Source organism: Pipistrellus hanaki (genome assembly GCF_964339955.1).
Source record: "Pipistrellus hanaki genome assembly, chromosome: 8".
Lineage (NCBI taxonomy): Eukaryota > Metazoa > Chordata > Mammalia > Chiroptera > Vespertilionidae > Pipistrellus > Pipistrellus hanaki.
Genome location: NC_140510.1, coordinates 55,386,047 through 55,406,250, shown reverse-complemented (window position 1 = coordinate 55,406,250; position 20,204 = coordinate 55,386,047). Strand labels below are relative to the sequence as shown.

General features: G+C 51.8%; 1 protein-coding gene across 1 annotated transcript; it reads left to right on the top strand.

The window, feature by feature from the left end:
• Positions 1 to 6,039: 6,039 nt before the first annotated feature.
• ASB1 (ankyrin repeat and SOCS box containing 1) lies at positions 6,040 to 19,760 on the top strand. The gene is made up of 5 exons (XM_084891372.1): positions 6,040 to 6,301; positions 7,758 to 7,899; positions 10,421 to 10,723; positions 14,457 to 14,842; positions 16,284 to 19,760. Exons 1-5 carry the CDS (start codon positions 6,253 to 6,255, stop codon positions 16,409 to 16,411), a joined length of 1,008 nt encoding a protein of 335 aa, XP_084747498.1. The 5' UTR covers positions 6,040 to 6,252; the 3' UTR covers positions 16,412 to 19,760.
• Positions 19,761 to 20,204: the final 444 nt, after the last annotated feature.

The following is a 20,204-nucleotide window of genomic DNA, read 5'->3' as shown; positions in this document are numbered from 1 at the left end:
TATGTGCTGGGAAACCAAAAAAATCATGTGACTCACTTTATTGTGATACTTTATTGCTGTGGTCTGGAACCAAGCCTGCAATGTCTCAGAGGTCTGCCTGCACATACCTTCATTTAAAAAACTTTATTGTTGCCCTGGCCAGTGTGGTTCAGTTGGTTGTCACCCCAGGCATAAAAAGGTTGCCGATTCAGGTTGCAGGCTCGATCCCCAGTAGGGGGCATGTAGGAGATATTCAATGTTTCTCTCATCATCCATGTTTCTCTCTCCCTCTCTAAAGTCAATAAAAACATATTAAAAAAATGTTATTGTTTAAAAAAAATGCTAACCAACATCTGAGACTTCAGCGAGTGTTAATCTTTGTGCTGGTGGAGGGTCTTGCCTTGATGTTGATGGAAATGCAGTGTCTCCGAAGCACACTAAAGTGAAACAATAAAGTGAGGTTTGTGCACAGCCTCGGAGTCCAGGCTTCAAGCAGGGACTGCTGGGCCACAAGAACCTGGCCACGGACACCTGACTGGCCAGAGCTCCGTCCCCAGAATGTAAACTGAGAGGCTCAGGGTGGAGGTGGATGTCTGAGCTGATGGCAGAGGCTCAGGCTGGAGTCTTCGACTTGGTGGGACCAATGGCCAGTCACGGGGCCAGGAAGGCATGTGCAGGGAGGGGAAGGCAATGCACAGGGACAGGCAGAGGAGGTGTGGTGAGCTGAGACAGACAAACAAAGACAGAAAGACAGGGTGCTAAAGACACAGCCAGAGAAAGTAAAGTTCAGGAAAACAATGAGAGACAAAGATCAAGACAGGGCGAGACAGGGAAAGATCTACAAGAAAGGGGGGTGAAGGGTAGGGGGGGAGAAAGCTGAGACCCTTAATCCCTTAATTACATCTGCAAAACCCCTTTTCCAAAATAAGGTGCCAGAGGTGAAGAAGTGGACTTGTCTGTTTGAGGACTCTAATTCATTCCCTGGCACCCCTGCGGTGTTTGCAGCAGAGGCCCCTGGCGCTCTGCAGCCGGAAGAAGCCCAGGTGGGACTAGTGACTGGTTAACACGAGGAGTCCCAGCTCCTCCCCAGACCTCCCAAGTCAGAAAACTGTTGTTGGGCATTTTTGTTATAAAAATTATGTTTAATGAGCACCGCTGTAGCTAAATCTCTCACCCTGCCTGGATGAGACGGGTGTTGAGTGACTTTATCCATTTGTTCAATTATCAGCCCTGGGGACTCAGGTGAGAGAACCAAGATTTCCGTGTGACCAGAGGCAGCTTTCCAGGAACGCCACGTCTGCCGGGGTAGATAGGCTAGGACAGTCCGTGGCAGTGAGTCAGGGTGAGAGGCCCCTACTGGAGACTGGATGGGTGGAGTCTGGCATCGGGCCCAGGCACCCAGCTGCTGGGGAGGGGCTGAGGGAGGCATCAGGCGAGCTGGCCATCCCAGGGCAGGGTGCTGGAATGGAGGGGTCCCTCAGTGTGCAGGCACTGGGCTCTGGAGGGAGTGTTGGGAACTGCAGGGGTGGGGGGGGGGGAGGGGGAGGAGGCTGGGGGAGCATGCTTTTCTTTAACTGCGTCTGGAACCCCCTGTCAGGACAAACTGAGGTCGTTGGCCGTCTGGAGTGGGGAGTCATCCTCTAAGAACCTGTCACTTCTGCTGCGAGGCATAGGTTCAGGCGTCTCCCTGCTCTGATTCTGAATACCCCTCCCTCCGCCCCCTCCCCAGCCATGGCGCACAGTAGGTGCTCACCTGGTCTCATCCAGCCCCGGGCCTCCTGATACCTGTGGAAAGCTCAGACACCTGTGGGGACACACAGAGGGCACCTGCATGCCAAGGCTGTCCTCCGTGGCCCAGCAGGTCGGTAGGCTCAGGGTCCAGAGTGGGCGATGTGGGTGTGTAGGAGGCTTTGATCCCTGCTTCTCTCCCAGGGAGAGCAGCGAGTGGGGTGAGTTCCCACCCAGGGAAGGGGTGTGGGAGGAAGAGGTGTGCCTGGCTCCCTGTTTAGCTTCTTGCTGCCCTTCTCAGCACAGGGACACGGTCCTGGGCACTAGCAGCCATGGCACTGCTGCCCATCCTGCTCCGAGGCCCTCACACCCAGAAGTGAATGGCACCTTCTATGGGATTCTGTGTCTTCTCTACAGCCCTGTAAGCAGACAGGAGACTGAGGCCTGCGGGAGCTGCTCCTTTTCCAGGTCCCTCAGCCAGAAGGATGAGGCCTTAGCCTCGGGGCTCCTGACTGCTCCTTTCTAGGGCGGACAACTGCGGGTACCAGCTCCCCACCGAGGCTCTGAGGGAGGCCTGCAGAGCAGGGCTGATCGAAGCGTTTCCAGGGCAAAGCCCAGTGTGCAGGCTGCCCTGATTCGTGGTCTCCCCTGGGTGCACCTGAAGAATGCTCCCTCCTCAGGGGCCAAGGGCAGAAGAGGAAGAGGATGGGGCTGGGAGTGGTGGTGGGCGGGGGAGTGAGGGACAAAAGAGATCTCCAAAAGAGGAGGGAGGCCCGAGGTCTCCTGGGAGGAGCAGCCCCAATGCAGGCCCACAGCGGGGTGGACCAGGAGAGCTGCTTGTCTCCTGCCCTGCAGGGGGGCATCTGGTCCCCATTCCCAGAGCTGGGCTGTGGGGTCCAGCTGCCAGCAGCACCAAAGTTCTGGGATGGGGTCCTCTCCACGCGCAGCAGTGAGGCTCGGGCTTCCTGCCGCCTGCTCACCTGCGGTATTTGCAGCAGAAGCCCCTGGCGCTCTGCAGCCGGGAAGGAGCCCAGGTGGGACTAGTGACTGGTTAACACGAGGAGTCCCAGCTCCTTCCCAGACCTCCTGAGCCAGAAAACTGTTGTTGGGCATTTTTTTTTAAATAAAAATTATGTTTAATGAGCACCGCTGTAGCTAAAATCTCTCATACGCCTTAAAATAAATGCTTAGAAGAGGAATTTCTTTAAAAAAATTTTTTTTCTTGTACATCCTCACTAGAGGATATTTTCCCCATAGATTTTTAGAGAGAGTGGGAGGGAGAGAGAGAGAGAAAGAAAGAGAGATCAATGTGAGACAGACGCATTGACTGGTTGCCTCTTGCACATGCCCTGACCTAGGTCAGGGCCCCGGGACCAAACCTGTGATCCAGGTGCATGCCTTTGAGCAGGTATTGAACTCGAGGCCCTTTGGTGCGAGGCCGACACTAACTATTGAGCACACCAGCCAGGGTGGAATTTCTAATTAAGGATTAGAAACATTTCAAAAAAACACATATTTTTTGAGAGGAAGAGATAGAAACATCAATGATGAGAGAGATTCATCAATTGGTTGCCTCCTGCAAGCCCCCCACTGGGGATTGAGCCCAACACCTGGGCATGTGTCCTGACCAGGAATCAAACCCTGACCTCCTGGTTCATAGGCCAACACTCCACCACTGAGACACCCTGGCTGGACAAGGATTAGGAACATTTTATGCCAAGCTATGCCCCAGAACTATTAGGCTAGACTCCAAGGAGGAGTCATTATGGGATGCTGGGCATTTTATTTTGGGGACATAGATGACTGGGCTACTACGGAGAGGCCTGAGCTGTCAGATAGCGAGAGGACTCAGGGTGGGTGTGGCTACAGGGTGGGGGGAAGTGGGGAGGTAAATGCAAGGGTGCTGCTGGGACTTGGAGGGAGGCAGGGACAGCTTCCACTTTGCCTGAGGTGGCACTCACACTGTCGGTCCAGGCTGGTGCTGGTGGCACACCCAGGGTGCCCATGACTGTGATGGCATGGCCATACTTTTGTTGACTGCAGGTCAGGTGATCTGAATGAGTTTCATCCACAGCAGTCACTCTGCAGCCCTGTGGGCAGTTGGCCGGCCAGCCCCACCCCCAATCGGGGTGTTGAGGGCCCATTGGCCCTGGATCTGGCTGGTTGGCTGCCACCCTGCACATCTTAATCACTGGTCATTCTGGTCGTTCCACTGGTTCGGTTGCTGGGCTTTTATATATATAGATTACCATAATACAAGAAATGAAGCATGGTCCCACTCACCCCCACGCCCAAGACTCCCTTGCAATTGGTCTGGGTGTTGCTTAAAGGACCCAGAGGAAGTGGGACCCTGGAGAGAAGGTGAGGCTTGAGGAGAAGGGGTTTGAGTCCTGTCTCAGCCATTGTGTGTTTTGGCATGGCAGGGAGCCCCTAACCGCAGGTCCTGAACAATGGGGTGAGGGTTAGTGCGACAGCCAGCACCTGCTGGTGTTGAGAACACTGCCCAGGGCCCAGCAGGCATTTCAGAAGAGGGGATGGAGCCACTGGAGCTTCAGGTCCTTCTACAAGAGACAGGGCTCCTAGGGCAACATCAGAGCCAGGCCCAGGCGTGTCACTCTGGTCAGGCCATTGAACCCCTCAGTGCAAAGGTGCTGATGATAGTGCAACCCCACTGCAGGTCTCACCTGGAAGCCTCAAAAATCTCTGTTCGGGCCACACCCAGACCAATTGCAGGGGAGTCTCAGGCGTGGGGGTGAGTGGGACCATGCATCATTTCTTGTATTGTGGTAATCTATATATATAAAAGCCCAGCCACTGAACCGGTGGAACGACCAGGACGACCAGTGGTTATGATGTTCACTGTGGCAGCCAACCAGCCTGATCCAGGGCCAATCGGCCCTCAACACCCCAATTGGGGGTGGGGCTGGCCGGCCAACTGCCCACAGCCCCTCTCCTCCGCCAGCCCGGCCCGATGGGCTCCCATTATGATGGGCTGGCCATACCCCAGCTGTGCACAAAATTGTCATAGTCAACATTACCACCTTAACCTTTTAAAAGGTATATTCACATTGCAGTGCAACCAATCTTCAGAACTTGATTATCTTCCCACCCTGAAACTGTCCATTAAACTCATTCTCCACCCCCCACCCCCCAGTCCCAAGCACCCACCTTTCTACTTTGTCTCCATGAATCTATGTTAAAACACGTATTTAAATGGAATCATACAGTGTTTGCCCTTTTTGTGACTGGCTTATTTCACTCAGTATAATGACCTCAGGCTCATCCATGTTGAAGCCTGTGTCAGAATATCCTTCCGTTTCAAGACCGAGTAATATTCCATTGCCTGGGCAGACCACACTCGATCCATTCACCCCCTGATGAATGCTTGGGTTGTTTCCAGGCTCCGTGTTTTGAAAACTCCCATGTGCTTCTGTGTGCGGTTCTGGTTCCCAGCACCATGGGCGTCACCGTGGCCCTAGTGCCAAGGGTGCTCTCTGCTGTTATCAAGTCCAAACAGTGCTTCAGGAAGTCCCCTTCCTCAACACACACCGGGAGGGCTGCCAAGTTTGCCGCAGGTGGGCCAGTCTCGGCAAGGGACACCAGCTCTCATCTTTGCGGCTCCCGGTACTCCAGCCCGGCCCTGTTATTACAACACAAGAAGGGCCAGCGGGTCACATGCACAGTGTTGGGGAGGGAGAGGGCGGCCTCACACTCACACCGGCTGTACCTCCCACTTCACTGCTCAAACCTGACCCTGTGCGCCCTCCCGGCATCCACTGAGGCCCTCCTGCCCCTTCCGCAGCAGCCTCCTCTCTAAGCCAGCGGGGAACACGGACGGAGCCAAGGGAACCCACGCTAAAGCACCGACTCAATGCGCATGATTTGACAGAGGTTCGTGGAAGGCATTTTTGGGGGACATTCATCGAATACCATGTTAACCTAAGCCCAGCGCGGTGGTAACCCTCCAACTAAGCCTGCCGGGAGGACTGCACCTTCGCATCCGCGCGCTCCGGGACTGCCCCGAGCCCACGGCTGGGCGCGGGGACACAGTGGAGAAGGCCGCTGCTGCCCGGTGCAGGCCTCCCCGCACCCGCACCCGCACTCCCGGGACCCTCCCCTCCGCGGGGCAAAGGCCGGGCTCGAACCGGCCTCCCGACCCACCCGAGGCCCCGCCCACACCCGCCGGGCTGATGGCCGCGCCCTCTCCGTGCGGGGGGGGGGGGGGGCGAGGCGGGGGAACGGGCGCGACCAACCGCAGTTCCCAGGGCCTCGCGAGTTAGGCCCCGCCCCCGGCGAGCGTGCTTTCCCAGACTCCTCTGCGTGCGGTGAGGGCAGAGCGCAGGCTCTCCCAGCGGCCGGGCAGCGAGGCGGGACGCGGAGGCCCCGGGAGCCGGTGCGGGCGGGGCGCGGTCGTCCGAAATCGTAAACCGGACGCGACCTACCTGCCCGCGGCGCCGGAAGTGGTCGCCGCCGCGCTGGTTCGGCCGGCGGGGCTCGCCGGGGCCGGGAAGGCGGGCCGCGGACGGGCCGAAGGTCGGAGCGCCCATGGCGGAGGGCGGCGGCCCCGACGGGCGGGCCGGGCCCGGGCCCGCAGGTAACGTGCGGGCAGCGGGGTGAGGGCAGGCCCCTGCGACCCCTCGCTCCTCAGCCCGGCGGGTGCAGCCCCCGCGCCCCGGACGCCCTTTCCCAGGGAACTGGCATCTCGAACTGCCTGCCCGTTAGGACCCCGACTGTGCGCACAGTGGCCACCTTCCAGCTCCGAGGGCACCTGCCAGGGAACACCCAGAGCCGGCCCCGCGGCGGCAGGTGCCTTTCCTCGGCCATGCCACCCGCGCACAGTGGTGACGCCTTCGCGGCGAGCTCTCGGTGCCCACGTCCAGAGGAGGCAGCCCTGTCATGCGTGGGTTTAGGCAGCTGGGAGGACTCACGCCCACCACTCAATAGCCATCTGGCTTAGGGTCTCTCCCTGAAATAGTCCTGCTGTGCCCATGTGAACCGGCAGGGGCAGTGCGTCATTCGCAGGTGTCCAGGACAGCTGCCCTCTGCACCTGCGGCGGGATCCCCTCCTCGCCTGTTGTCTGAACTTGCCCTGTGTACCTGCCGCTTTTGTGTGCTCCGGACTTCACATGCTCATATGTGTCTTTGGAGAGAGACCTCCTCCAAAGAGCTTATCAGCCCTTAGTAATAAACAAGAACCTTGCTACCGTTACTCATAGGCGTGCCATGATAGAGTGTTTGCCTTGGAGACCAGAGCAAGTAGCACTTTGCATTCCTCCCTTCCACCCTCCCTCCCGCAAACATTCACTGGGGGCCCAGTATTGGCGGCACCTTGCTGGAGCTGGGACACCCCAATGAACAAGAACAAGTCAGGCAAGACCCCTTCTGCTCTGGGCTTTGGTCAGTATTGGCTTTGACCCCCCAGGACAGCCAGGACCTTAGGGCCTGGAATGTCATTTCCTGTGAGGGTGAGGGACGGAATGAGAGGTGTTCAGTTGGGAAGAGAGAAGGACTGACAGCCGCTCCCCAGTGGAGAGAGGAGTGTTGTGGAAGGAAGGTTGGTGCTGTCCTTACCCACAGGGGCTTGTATACAGAAGGCATGCAAAAGAGGTTTGACTGGACTATAAAAAGCATCTTCAGCACTGGAAAAAGCCTGCCTGTGGAGGGGTGTGCTGTACAGCTGTGCTTGGCCCCACGCTGGCATGGTGGGGACTTGAGTGCAGGCAGCCTGAGGTCCTCACCCTTCTTCCTGCCTGGCTGTGTAATTGTTTTCACAAGTCTTGTTTGACTTAGGACCTTCTATATGAAGTAGCTTTGGCTCACCATCCCCCATCTCACCAATGTCTTTAGAATTATTATTCTCATCAGGTTTGGTGTCAGGAATGTGCTACTTCTGTTAAGGGAAGCTTTCTGTATTTTTCTGTGCTCTGGAAGTTTCTGGAGCGTGGGAACGATTCGTTCTCGAGGGAAAGGGATTGCTGTCGATGGCGCCCATTTTGGTTGGCGTGGGCAGGGTTTCCCGGAGCTGACAGGAGCTCCTCTCTTCAGTGCAGGTCCTAATCTGAAGGAGTGGCTGAGGGAGCAGTTTTGTGACCACCCGCTGGAGCACTGTGAGGACACGAGGCTCCATGACGCCGCCTACGTGGGGGACCTCCAGACCCTCAGGAGCCTGTTGCAGGAGGAGAGCTACCGCAGGTGGGCGTCGCTGTCAGGGGGCTGCCCCGGACTTAGGCCCTGTGGGTTTGCACGAAACCGAGGCTCACAACCCAGGGAGGCCCACTATCTGGTTGCAGGTGAAGAGCTGATGCTTCCCCATTTTAGAGGACAGGGAACAAAAGAGATGGAGGAGTGGTCAGACTCCTAGGAGATAGCCCGATACTGAGGCCCAGGAGACCCGAGTTCAAGTCCAGCTCTGTCATTTGACCTTTATATTTTCTGGCAGCTTTTGTCTCGTGGTGTCAGCTTCTTCTGTGTTACTCCTGAGGCAGCACTGTCACCCTCTTCAGCAGCGGTAGCCATGCCCCTTTGAAAGTCTCTGGCTCTTCATGCTAAGTGGTATACTACATTCACCTTCCTTGTGTATTTTCTTCTGGTTATCTATCCCTTGGGGGTTCACATCACCGGATGTACCACAGGTGACCTCATTCCTGGTGTACTCCTCTCTGGCTTCTCAGGTCCTCAGTCATCTGCCTCCAGGGCCTGGGGATGGCCGTCTCATCAGCCAGGCGTGTGCTGGGTGCTCCGTTTCTCCTTCTCTTTGTCCATAGTGCCATAGTGCCCTGCCTGTCTCCCTGCCAACTCCTCTCAGGCCCTCCAGCATGGCTCAAGCCCTTTCTTCCCAGCAGTGGACTCTTGTGGCTCCTTCTTCCTACCTGGGACACCTGGGAGAGCTCAGGGTGTTTTCTGATTGCTTGGGTGCCTCAGTCTGGAGTCCCAACTAGATTTGAAACTGCAACCAGAACAACACCATGCTTTTTCCGTGTTTTTCTTTCCCCTTCAGGACTGAGTTGAGAGAAGAAATGCCTGCATGTAGACATGGAATCCAATACCAACTTTGTGGATAGTTCCCCAAAAAAGGGTTTTTGCCCTGGCTGTGTGGCTCAGTTGGTTGGACCCTCATCCTGTACACTGAAAGGTTGCAGGTTCGATACCTGGTCAGTGTGCCTATGGGTGGCAACTGATCAATGTTACTCTCTCACATAGATATTTCTCTCTCCTTCTTCTTTCCTCTGTCTCAAAAGTCTATGAAAATAACTCTGGCTGGTGCTGCTTGGTGGTGAGAGCATTGACCTACACACCTCAGGGTTGTGGGTACAATTTCTGGTGAAGGGCATGTAGCTGAGTTTCAAGTTAGATTCTCAGCCCTGGTCAGGGTGTGTGCAGGAGACAACCAACTGATATCTGTCTCTCACATCGATGTATCTCTCTCTCCCTCTCCCTCTCCTTCTCCCTCTCTCTCCCTTTTCTCCCTCCCTCTCCTCCCTCTCCCTCCCCCTTCTCTCCCTCCCTCTCTTCTACTCTCTATGAAAAAAATCAGTGGAAAAAATGACCTCGGGTGAGGATTAACAAAAAGAAATAATATTTAAACAAAACAAATGAAAATATATTCTCTGGTGAGAATTAAAAAGAAAGGATTTCTAATACTACAGAAATAGGTTTCTTTTTGCTTTTCCTTATAATACCTCAGTATTAATCCCTTACAACAGATATTAATATTAAGAAAAAGCTCTAAATGTCCATAAAGAATTGTTATACAAAGACATCAGGTGGATTACACACAGATATTCAGTGTGAATGACTCAAGTCCAAAGCAAACTTTAATTTGCTGCTTACCAGTAGAATAAAAATGGCAGAATAACATAGAGTTTAGGTTTTAGATCCATGGTTTTTATATTGCTTTTCTAAGTATGTCTTTCTTCTTTCTATACTCAAGTACAGTGACTCTCCTGCTAGTTGACGATGTTTTTTGTTGCTATGTATTTCTTTGGTGAGGTGTCCTGGGAGTGTTCCTTGGCCTTCTTGTCCAGTGGAAGCTAGTTCCCAGCTGCAGGAGCAGCCCGGACCCGCTGCATGTTTCTGGGTCACTGCTCCTGTGGTCTGGGTTCCTGAGCGGTGTCCAAGGCTGCTTGGGGAACTTGAGATGGCTTGGAGGGTCAGTGGATTGCACGGATGGCATTCCTGGGTAGGGAGCCCTGGTCTGATGGTCACTTCCGATGAGAGCTGAGTCTGCACAGGTTCCCTCCATTGGTGTTGGCCAGGAGTGTAGGTCCTGTGCAGCTTTAGAGTTTCTGCAGGCTGTTATTTGTGCTGTGTCAGATCAGAGGAGCCACAGTGGTCACCTAGTCCCAGGGAGAATACCAACCTTAGGCCTTCGCAGGTAGGCCCAAGCTGGGGAAAAGGGGCCTGGAGGCCTGACCAGATTCCCAAGAGTGCTGTCCTCCATGCTGCCCCGCCTCCCTAGGCAGACCCTTCCCCTCTGTGGAGCAGCCCAAGATCTTCTCCAGTGTCCATCCGTGTACCTGGGCCTCGGATTTCTTTTCTGTAGAATGGGTCCAGCACGGTGAACATCTGAGTGCTGTGGAAGCAAGGGGGTGACTGTTTTAGGAGGTTGGCCCCCTATTCTCTGTTTCCTAGTCTCTATATGAGGGGAGGCGCAGCAGCTTATGGGTTTCCCAGTGCCCACCTTCACAGCCTGGATCCCTGTGTTCTCTCTCAGCCGCATCAACGAGAAGTCCGTCTGGTGCTGTGGCTGGCTTCCCTGCACACCGCTGCGCATCGCGGCCACTGCTGGCCATGGGAACTGTGTGGACTTCCTCATCCGGAAGGGGGCCGAGGTGGACCTCGTGGATGTGAAGGGACAGACGGCCCTATATGTGGCCGTGGTGAATGGACACCTGGAGAGTGCCCAGATCCTGCTTGAAGCCGGGGCTGACCCCAATGGAAGCCGGCACCATCGCAGCACCCCGGTCTACCACGCCTCTCGCGTGGGCAGGGCCGACATACTGCAGGCCCTCATCAGGTCAGTACTGCCAGGCCCGGCCCCCATGGCCTCTGACGGCCACCATGGGGAGCTGCAGCCATGGTCTCACTCCTTGTTTTTCATTTTTGCTTTTCTCTCTCTCTCTCTCTCTCTCTCAAATTAGACTTGTTAGAGGATTTGTCTATTTCGTTAATCTTTTTAAAGAGTTTCTTCTTACCTGTATCACTTCTCTTATTTTTTTTTACTGATTAATTGCTATTTTTAATTTCTGTTTTCTATAACTTTTGAGTTACATGCTTATTCACTTTTTTCTTGATTAATAATGTAAATATTTGCCTATAGCTTTGGCAATTCCACTAGGCTTTTTCCTCATTTTTAAATGTAGTTGAAGTTGAGGTCTTTTTTAAAAAATATAAATTTTTATTGATTTCAGAGAGGAAGGGAGAAGGAGAGAGAGAGAGAAACATCAATGATGAGAGAGAATCATTGATTGTCTACCTCTTGCACGCCCCCTCCTGGAGATCCAGCTCCGCAACCTGGGCATGTGCCCTGACTAAGAATATAACCATGACTTCCTGGTTCAATGCTCAACCACTGAGCCACACTGGCCCGGCAAGTTTAGTTCTTCTTTGTTCTTATATTTATAGAGAAGAAAGTTTTGTGCTTATTGTGCTCAGATAATATGGCCCATCTAATTTCCATTTTGGGTATTCTTTGAATTAAATATCTTTTTTTAAATGTTAGACTACATTGTTGTGGGTGCTTGTACCAAAGTATATGACCATGGGTGTTTTGTTTGCATAGTACAATATAGTTGCCTCAATTATGTGATTCAGAGTTCCTCTCTCTGTTCTTACATTTTAAACCAAATTTAGAGACTCTGTTACTGTCTAGTCACTGTTGTGATTTGTTTCCCCTGTATTTCTAGTAGTTTTTGCTTTCTGTATTTTGATGCTAATAGAGTTCATAAAACTTCTTATTGGTTATGCTCATTATCAACACAAAAGTTTTTTTAATGAAAAACCTATTATTTTCATTGAAGGCTCCTTTACTCAGCACTCTGTAACCGTGAGCTTTAATCTTCTCAGGTTAATCTTGGTGTTCACCTTTCTATTTGACTGTCTGGGGTTCTTTGTTTTTAGTACAGATAACATGAGTGCTGGAGCTGTTGTTAGGTCTGTTTCTTAACTGTTCTTCAACTCATGTCTTTGTTCCATGATCTGTGCTTTCTTTGCTTTCTCTTTCTAGCATTTTAGATGGTTTGTGGTCTTATTTTAATTACACTGGTGGTTACTTTTTTTCCTTACTTGAACCAGGTTGCATTTTCATTTTCCATATCTCTAGTGACTTACTTACTCAGGAGGCAGCTCCTCTGTGGTTGACTGAGTGTAGTATAGGTAGCCGGTTCTCAGAGTCAAAAGACTAGGTAAGGTTCTGTTGTTACCTGACACTCCCCTCACCCAGCACAGAACGTGGTTTTGAAATCAGGTTTTGAAATATATTTATTCCATTCTGTACTAAATGGCTATGAAATTGACCTTTGGGAAGGAAAATGGGATGCGATGGCTGTGATATTGAGGGTGATAAAGCAGTGATGCCTTTTCTCCTCCTTTTCCAGGCTTTCTGGCCTGATAAGCTAAGCCCTGTATTTTTGCATCTTGGAGAACATAAGCCATTGATTTGGAAATGTTTCTGAGTAGGATCAATCAGTGAAGTTTCATCTTGGCCCCTGAGATCTCTCTGGGCACTTCAGTCGTCCTGATGCACGGCTGCTTTGAATTAAGTGCAGGCCTGGCTTTGGGAGAGGCGCTTGCAGTGCCCTGTGGAGAAAGGTCATTAAGGCATCTGGTTCTCTCCTAGAGCACGGACACTGCTTTCACAGTGAGGTCCCCAGAACACGTGCTACCCGATTGAAAGTTTGTATGTTCTGAGTGATGAGGTCAGTGACGGGAAATGGGGGTGATGTGGTTGGTTCCTGATGGGCAATCCGACCTGAGCATTCCTGCCTTCCCACCATTCCCCAGGCCGGGCTTTCTTCTGCACTGTCAGTTGTGTCCTCTGCAAGTAAGCCTCTGTTCTGTTACTGTGTATGTTGCCGATGTTTTTTAGCAAAGGTAAGGAGTGGTATTTCTCTGTGTGCACGTTACGTTGATTTATTGAGTTGTCCCAGGGGTTCTTTGCCAGTGATATTAAAAGCAGTAGGGAATTTTGGAAAATATTCAGAATTAAAATGAACTGGCTCTCATCCAGTATATTTTTATGAGTGGATGCAGGGCTGTCTTTCCCATAGCTCAGCTAATACCAGATTGTCATATTGCCCAAAATTACAAACATTTTGGAAAACAAACCCCTGAGAATGAGGGGGGGGGAATCAATGCTTGAAACCTAGTTCTCCTTTTCTTAATTGATTGTGCGAAATTAAATAGAGTTTCTGCATGGTTTGGTGTGTGTTTTAGAATGTTTTCCTTCTCCCTTCTAGGATGTCTGGGAGAGTGATGTTTGCACTTGTCCTGTCTGATGATGCCACACGGTGGCGTCAGTGGGAGGCCTATGTGCCGTCTTTACAGGCCAGTGCTGCTGGAGTGGCAGTGCAGGTTCCACAGGACACTGGGACAGAGCACAAGTTTGGGCCAGCCATTTTGGGGAATGCATGGAAACAGTGCTGTTCCCTCTGCCCCCTTGTCATACTGCCTACAAACTCCCATTTCTTAATTCAGATGAAGTGTGTGATGGCAAAGCTTGGGAGGCACAGCAGGACTGGCTCAAGGCCACAGGTGCCGGCTGTCTGGTGCTTACTCAGTTAGAGTAGGTACTGCATCTTGGTCAGGACCCCTGGAAGTGAGGCTGCGCTTCCTACTGCATTCTGTGAGGCTGCATGTGATTCCAGTTGTTATTGATACTGCTGACGGCACGGTGACTTTGTGGTTAACGTGGCATCTGCCAGGTTGTTCTTTTCCCCTCTGTAATTAATTAATTTGTGGAGAGGTATACTTTGCAAACATGCATATCTCTATTCCTCATCAGATTTTTAATTCATTTATTTATGTCAGACTCATGGTTTCCTGTATTACCCACTGAGTTATTATTTAATTATGTTGTTAATTATTTTGGTGCTTTAATTGTGTCAGATTTGTCTTCGGGACCCCCAGCCAGCCATCTCTATCTTTGGACACATCCCCATCTTTGAGCAGTTCCCCACTTTCTCACATAACAAGCTATGCTAGGCTCATCTTGTGCTTTCTGTCTCAGCCCTGGAATTTGAGTCCTGGTTTCTTTGAGTGGAGAATGTGTTTAGAAACCAAGATCAGACACAAGGAGTGCTTATGGCGTGTGGTGTCACTGATTCTAGGCCCTCCTACTGTGCAGTCACTCATACATTCGATCTGTGTTTCTCTGTCCATGAACATCACCAGGTGGGCGTTCACATGGGTGCCTCCAGCTTCTCTTTTCCAGCCAGAGAGACCTGGTTTGGGGAATATTGTTTTGGTGATTTCATAGGATAAATTTGGAAGTTTTCCTTTGTTTAATAGGTTAGCTGTGGAATTGTTGGATCTTTGAAGATTTGAGAGAATTTTCTTACGAATTTGTGAGTGGGTTTCAGGTTCCTAACTACTGCTTACTTGCTGGAAGTAATGAGACTGATGTGAACTGTGGCATCTCCAGGGATCCCCAGTGCTCATGGGGTTCAGGCCCATCTTCTTAGGGTGCGTGGGAATCTGTTGACACCATTAGTCCCCTGCGGAGTCTGATCATCCTTGTGTCTCCCCTGTAGGTACGGGGCCGACGTCGACATCAACCACCACATTCTTCCTGACATCCGGCCGCCCTTTTCCCGGCGCCTCACCTCCTTGGTTGTCTGCCCTTTGTATATCAGCGCAGCCTACCACAACCTCCAGTGCTTCAAGCTTCTGCTCCAGGCAGGGGCGAACCCCGACTTCAACTGCAACGGGCCTGTCAACACGCAGGGTTTCTGCAGGGGCTCCCCCGGGTGCGTCATGGATGCCGTCCTGCGTCACGGCTGCGAGGCGGCCTTTGTGAGTCTGCTCGTGGAGTTTGGAGCCAACCTGAACCTGGTGAAGTGGGAGTCCCTGGGCCCAGAGTCCAGGGGCAGAAGGAAGGTGGACCCCGAGGCCCTGCAGGTCTTTCAAGAGGCAAGAAGTAAGCAGCCCAAATTCAGCTCTGACTTGCTGTCTGTTTGGGGCACTTGAATGAACCAAGTTGTAGCCATTTAAAAATACCTCCAACTAAGCGCATGGTTAGAATCTTTGGTTAGGACTAGGACTTTTCCAGAATGGTCTTCCAGATTGGTCTTCTCTTTAGAATTTGTAGATACCAAGAGCTGATACCAGGGAATCTATAAAAGTACGTATTCTCAAAGCTCCTAAAATTATACATTTTTCCCTTTTTGCTCTGTTTTGTGACACCAAATTCTTTCACTTCTATTTAATTTTTATAAGATATCTTTTTAAAATCCTCACCCGAGGATATATATTCTGTTGATTTTTTTGAGAGTGGAAAGAAGGGGGAGAGATACAGAGAGAGAAACATCAGTGTGAGAGAGACACATCAATTGTTGCTTCCTGCACACGCCCTGCCTGGGGCTGGGGATTGAGCCTGCAACCCAGGTATGTGCTCTTGACCAGAATCAAACTTGAGACACTTCAATCCCCGGGTTACGCTCTAAACACTGAGCAAACCAGCTAGGGGTCTAATTTGATTTTTAAATGCTTGCCTTGAACAAATTATAAGCCCATCTATTAGTGTTTCCCATTTCTCTTTCTTTGGTTTGGGATTGTGTGGTAAGTCTAACTTCTGTTAGAATAAGTCCATCATTTGCTTATTTGTGCACAAAGATTTTGCCAATGCATTAATATGTTGCCAGCCAGAGTCTGCAGTTGATGAGGCTGGGTCTTGTCAGAGGCTCTCTGGGGCTTGGAATTTATTTTGAGTGTCCTGTGCAGGCCACTGTGCCCTCTGACCTGCCCCGGCCCAGCCTCATTGCTGCCCGAGTCCTGGGCATCTGGCCCTCACCTCGTACAAACTTGAGTTTGTTGTACTTGGTTGTTGGGTTCCCTGCAGCCGTCATTGATACGTGCTCCTATGGGCCTTCGGGAGACCTGGTGGTTGGAGCTGTTCTGATAGGATTAAGCTGCCTATCTATGTTCATGCCTGTTGCCCAGGTCAGAGACACGGCTAGGCTTTTTTTCACCCGGAGCAAAATTGTCAGCCTGTCCTCACCCGCTCTCCCAGACTCCTGGGAGGCTTCTGGATTGACCCAGAGCAAACCCTGACAGAGGGTGGGGGCAGTGTCTACACCTGCAGGGCTTTCAATGGTCAGCTCTGACTTCTCTGTGTAGGGAATTGAACACAGTTGAGGAGATGCTGTGATGCTGCCCCAGGTAATGAGGATTTCCCTGCTTTTGCAGACAGAAGGAGCAGGTAGCAAGGCCTTTTTCACCACGGCTCGTGCTCCTAGCTCTAAAATTGGGAAGTTGGCAGTGACCATCTGTGCCTGTCAGTCATAACCAGCCTTGGCTCCTCAGTTAGGAGAGGAATTAATTTCTCCTCTTTCTCTCCATTCCTTCCCATGGCCTCCCAGGTGTCCCCAGGGCTTTGCTGAATCTGTGCCGTGTGGCCGTGAGAAGAGCTCTTGGCAAGTACCGACTCCATCTGATTCCCTTGCTGCCGCTGCCAGATCCCATAAAAAGGTTCCTGCTGTACGAGTAAAGGCAGTGCAGCGGTGGTTTGCAGCACGGAAGGTGGTGATCTGCGGGGAAGCTGGACCTGCTTCTTGCTCCTGTGAGCCCATCCTGTGCCGACAGATCACATTTGGCTGTTGCTAGGCAGACGGCCTTTTTCTTCTGGGTTGTAATTCCATCTCAGGTCTTGGACATCGGACAGTCTCTGGGTCATTATCAGCTGAGAGGCTCATACAGAACTTGATGTTATTCTTCCTCAGTGTCTGTTTTGGATTTTCCCAGCTGCAGATGGATGAGTGGGCCTGGAAGTGTGTGCAGGTGCAGGCAGTGGTTGGAGAACTCAGCACTTTCCAGAGCTGTGCTTCTGTCTGTGGTTTTACTTCTCAATTTGTTTGATTCATCCTTCTGATATCAAATGGAAAGGGAGTTTTTGGTAAAAATGTAGAGTGCAGAAACACAGTTCATGAACTTGCTGGTTGTCCCTTGCTCCTGGGGTTGACATGTGACACATGTCGTACATACATCCCTTCCTTGCCAGTTCAGTGTTCTCTCCTTGGGGTGGGGAGTCCTACTGTCTTCAGTCAAGGCTGGTTTCCTGGCTGCAAGGATTGGCGGTGTTATCTCAAAGTCAGTGCCTGCGTTTGTTTGCAATCAAAAGAGAGAGCGTCTGCATTCCCCAGCGCTATACCTGTTTTGGTACTCGACTGCTTGGCATCATGCCACAGGTCCCGAGTTTTCTGCCATTTCACTCTGGGGAGCTTGCAGACATAGCTTGGACCAAGGCCTGCCCAGCAGCATCCACTGCCAGGTGCAGTGGGAAAAGAGACCTGCAGCACTGCCTGTCTCCTAGTCCCTGCACACACCAGCGTGGCACCCACCTGTCCTTGGTGCGGCCAGGCTGTCAGCTGTGGTTGGTAATTGCTCCTCTCCGTTTGGGACCTGATGTCTTGGTGGTATTCCTAGAACCTAAGTGGATAGTGGTGAGGTCAGGTCTCCCCCTGGCCTGCTTGGGGTGTGGTAGGTGAGAGAGATGAGTGGGTTGTCACACCTGGGCTCTAAAGGAGTTTCAGGAGTGGTGCTCAGCTCACCTTGGAGCTTTCCAATCCTGGGTCCCCTTCTGCTGCTCGCTTGGCTCAGGCGCTCTCCTGTGAGCCATGTTGCAGGGTTACGTGCTCTGCGCTGCCCTGCTGAGTGCTGTCTGCAGGGCCTGTTGAGGACACAGCTCCTAGCGCTGTCCTGGAGAGGGTCATGGTGGTCGGGGCTTTCTGGACAGCAGCCCCTGGGATTGCTGCCAGCCCACGAGCCCCCCATGTGCAGGCGTGACCTTCTGGCTGCACAGGGCCAGGCCTCACCTCTTCCTTTCCAGAGGACAGGATGCTCCCTGGGATCAGCCATTGTCTAGTGAGTTTTTTCAGAATCCCTACAATTTGGAGGTCAGCCTGCCTGAAACTTTATAGCTGCCAAACGTGTGAACAGTCAGCTGCTTAAGGCCCCTTTGTTGTTCAGAGTGACACTTTACTAAAGCTCCTGGTCTTTTGTTGGCAATGGTGGGCCACAGCATAGGAACAGAGCACTTTATACAACCATGTTTCTAAGCCCTGGGTGTCGAAGAGCTGAGGCTGCTGCCTGGCTGGCGCGAGCCTTCCCCAGGAAAGGGCACCGGCAGCCAATGGAAGGAGCCGAGCGTCCCCAGCCTAGTCCGCGGCGCCTCTGACTGTCTCCATAGTCCTGGGCTCTGGGCCTTGGCTGCTGGGGACAGATGGGCTGGGGTGGGCATGGGTGGGGGCAGTGTTGATAACTCTGAGAATTCAGCTTTGGCACCCTGGGTGGGGTGTGGAATGTATCTCCCACCCACCTGTGTCACGTTTGTGCCTTTTCATGTTGTTTGTTTATATATTTATTTATTTATTTATTTATACCTGGCTTTATTCCGGAAAAGCGTTTAAGGCAGAGATACTTTAGTTTTGTTGTTTGGTTCTGAAATTGGATAAGTTTTAGTTAGGGTGTACTTGTTAAACAGATACTTTTTTGAAGAAAGGACAATTGACAGTTTCCTAATGTAGAATATGTCTGTTATCAGGCCTAAGTGCCATCACTTTAAGTTTTTTGCATCTTCCATGACTTGATTCTTCAAGTGAATGTTTCACGCAGAAGTAGGAAGAGGAACAGCAAGCACAGGACTGAGCAGAGGACGCCCTGCCCCAGAGAAGCAGCTGTGCCTGGGCAGGCCGTGGGCAGGGAGCTGCGCTTAGCGAGGCTGTGCCTTCCCCGCAGGCTCACAGGAGAGTGTATGGGAAGCACATTGTGCTTGAGCAGTCCCTGTCAGCTGGGTCCTGGTGGCTGGTCCCTGCCTCGTGAGTGATGGTGCGGGTGCCGTAAGGGTCTGGGCCCTTGGGGATAGGGCTTGACCGTGTGTCCCCTGGGGCAGTGAGAGTCCTGGGGTCCACAGCTAGGTCTTGGGCACAGCAGGCTCTGTGCAGGTCGGAAGTATAACTTAGAAAGTCCAGTTTAGTCAACCCAGAGGGTTGTCTTTTATTTTGAGATTATGTTCTTAATTTGGGTGATAAAATGTCCTTTAAGAGGGGGCAATTTTTAAAAAAATCTTGGTTGCAAAACAAATTGTTGGCTTCCTTTTGTCAAGCTACAGAATTTCTCGTTTGCCCATCTCTGAAGTCCCAAAGTTGGGGACCCACAGTTCAGCTGTAGTGTGTTTACACAGCGGTGACAAAGTCCTCTTGGATCCTGGAAGTGGTCTGTGCGCTGTTGAAGGACAGTGTCATGTGGCTGTTGCCTCATCCAGGAACGAGCTCTGAGGTCCTGTATGGCATGGTCGGAAGTGCATGCTACATCCTGGTGATGACAGGGCCAGCGTCCCACTCCCGAGTCCACAGAGACTCTCCTCTGTATCTTGTGCAGACTTTATCTGCTCTAGGCGATAATAGGATGGAGAAGTGAGGTGGGGAGGTGTGACTTCTGTTGCTTTAGAATATAATTGCTCAGTGTCTGGAATGCATGGGTATTCTTTTTAAGTTTCTTTTTAAGTTGCTTTGTTTTTCGGATCCCTACCAAGTAATGTACGAATGTGCATAAGTCCGGTCTAAGTGTGGTGTTTATGGACACCACTCTCTCATGTATAAAACCACAGTGTGCTGCTGCAGTTCAGCCAGCAGAGTCCTCTGCCCGGTGGGTGCACAGCTCCTGTGTGCCGGGACATGCCACAGGTAAGGGCATGTCCCCTCAGCTTTGTGATGAGTGTGTTTGACCACAGTGGCTGGGACCCACTGCTCTTGCACTTGTACCTGGTTAAGAGCTTTCAAAACTACCATGGACATCTTTCTATGTTACTGTAAATTAATAAACGCTTTATTCCCCTATAATTCCTCCAAGTGTCTTAATTTTTTGGACCATTTGTCTCATGGGATTGGTCGTGTCCGAAGCTCAGGGGGGGAGTAGCTGTCTCTCTGGAAAGTTTCTGACGATTGCAGAGAAGGACTTGTCTAAGCAGGGGTTGCGAATGGCCCTCAGGGTTGATGAACAGCTTTCAACTGCTGGACGGGCCTGTTTCACTTAGCGGGTTTCTGCTTGGAAGAATGTTTGAAACGTTTTCACGTGAGGCTTCTGCCCCCGCAGTGTTTGATGGGGGAGGGGGAGGTGGAGACCACGGGCGAGAGCCTTGTTTCTGGGCCCTGTTACATGTGATTTTTTAAAAATTTTAATTCTTACCAGAGGATACCTTTCCCATTGATTTTCAGAGAGAGGGGAGAGGCGAGAGAGAGACACATCTATTGGTTGCCTCCCCGATGGGCTGAGGATCAAACCTA

What these genes read in the sequence shown, in the direction of transcription:
- ASB1 (XM_084891372.1), top strand. Translation starts at nt 6,253, where the DNA reads ATGGCGGAGGGCGGCGGCCCCGACGGGCGGGCCGGGCCCGGGCCCGCA. An exon ending in CAGGAGGAGAGCTACCGCAG is followed by an intron (nt 7,900 to 10,420) that starts GTGGGCGTCGCT and finishes GTTCTCTCTCAG; the next exon opens with CCGCATCAACGAGAAGTCCG. An exon ending in ATACTGCAGGCCCTCATCAG is followed by an intron (nt 10,724 to 14,456) that starts GTCAGTACTGCC and finishes TCTCCCCTGTAG; the next exon opens with GTACGGGGCCGACGTCGACA.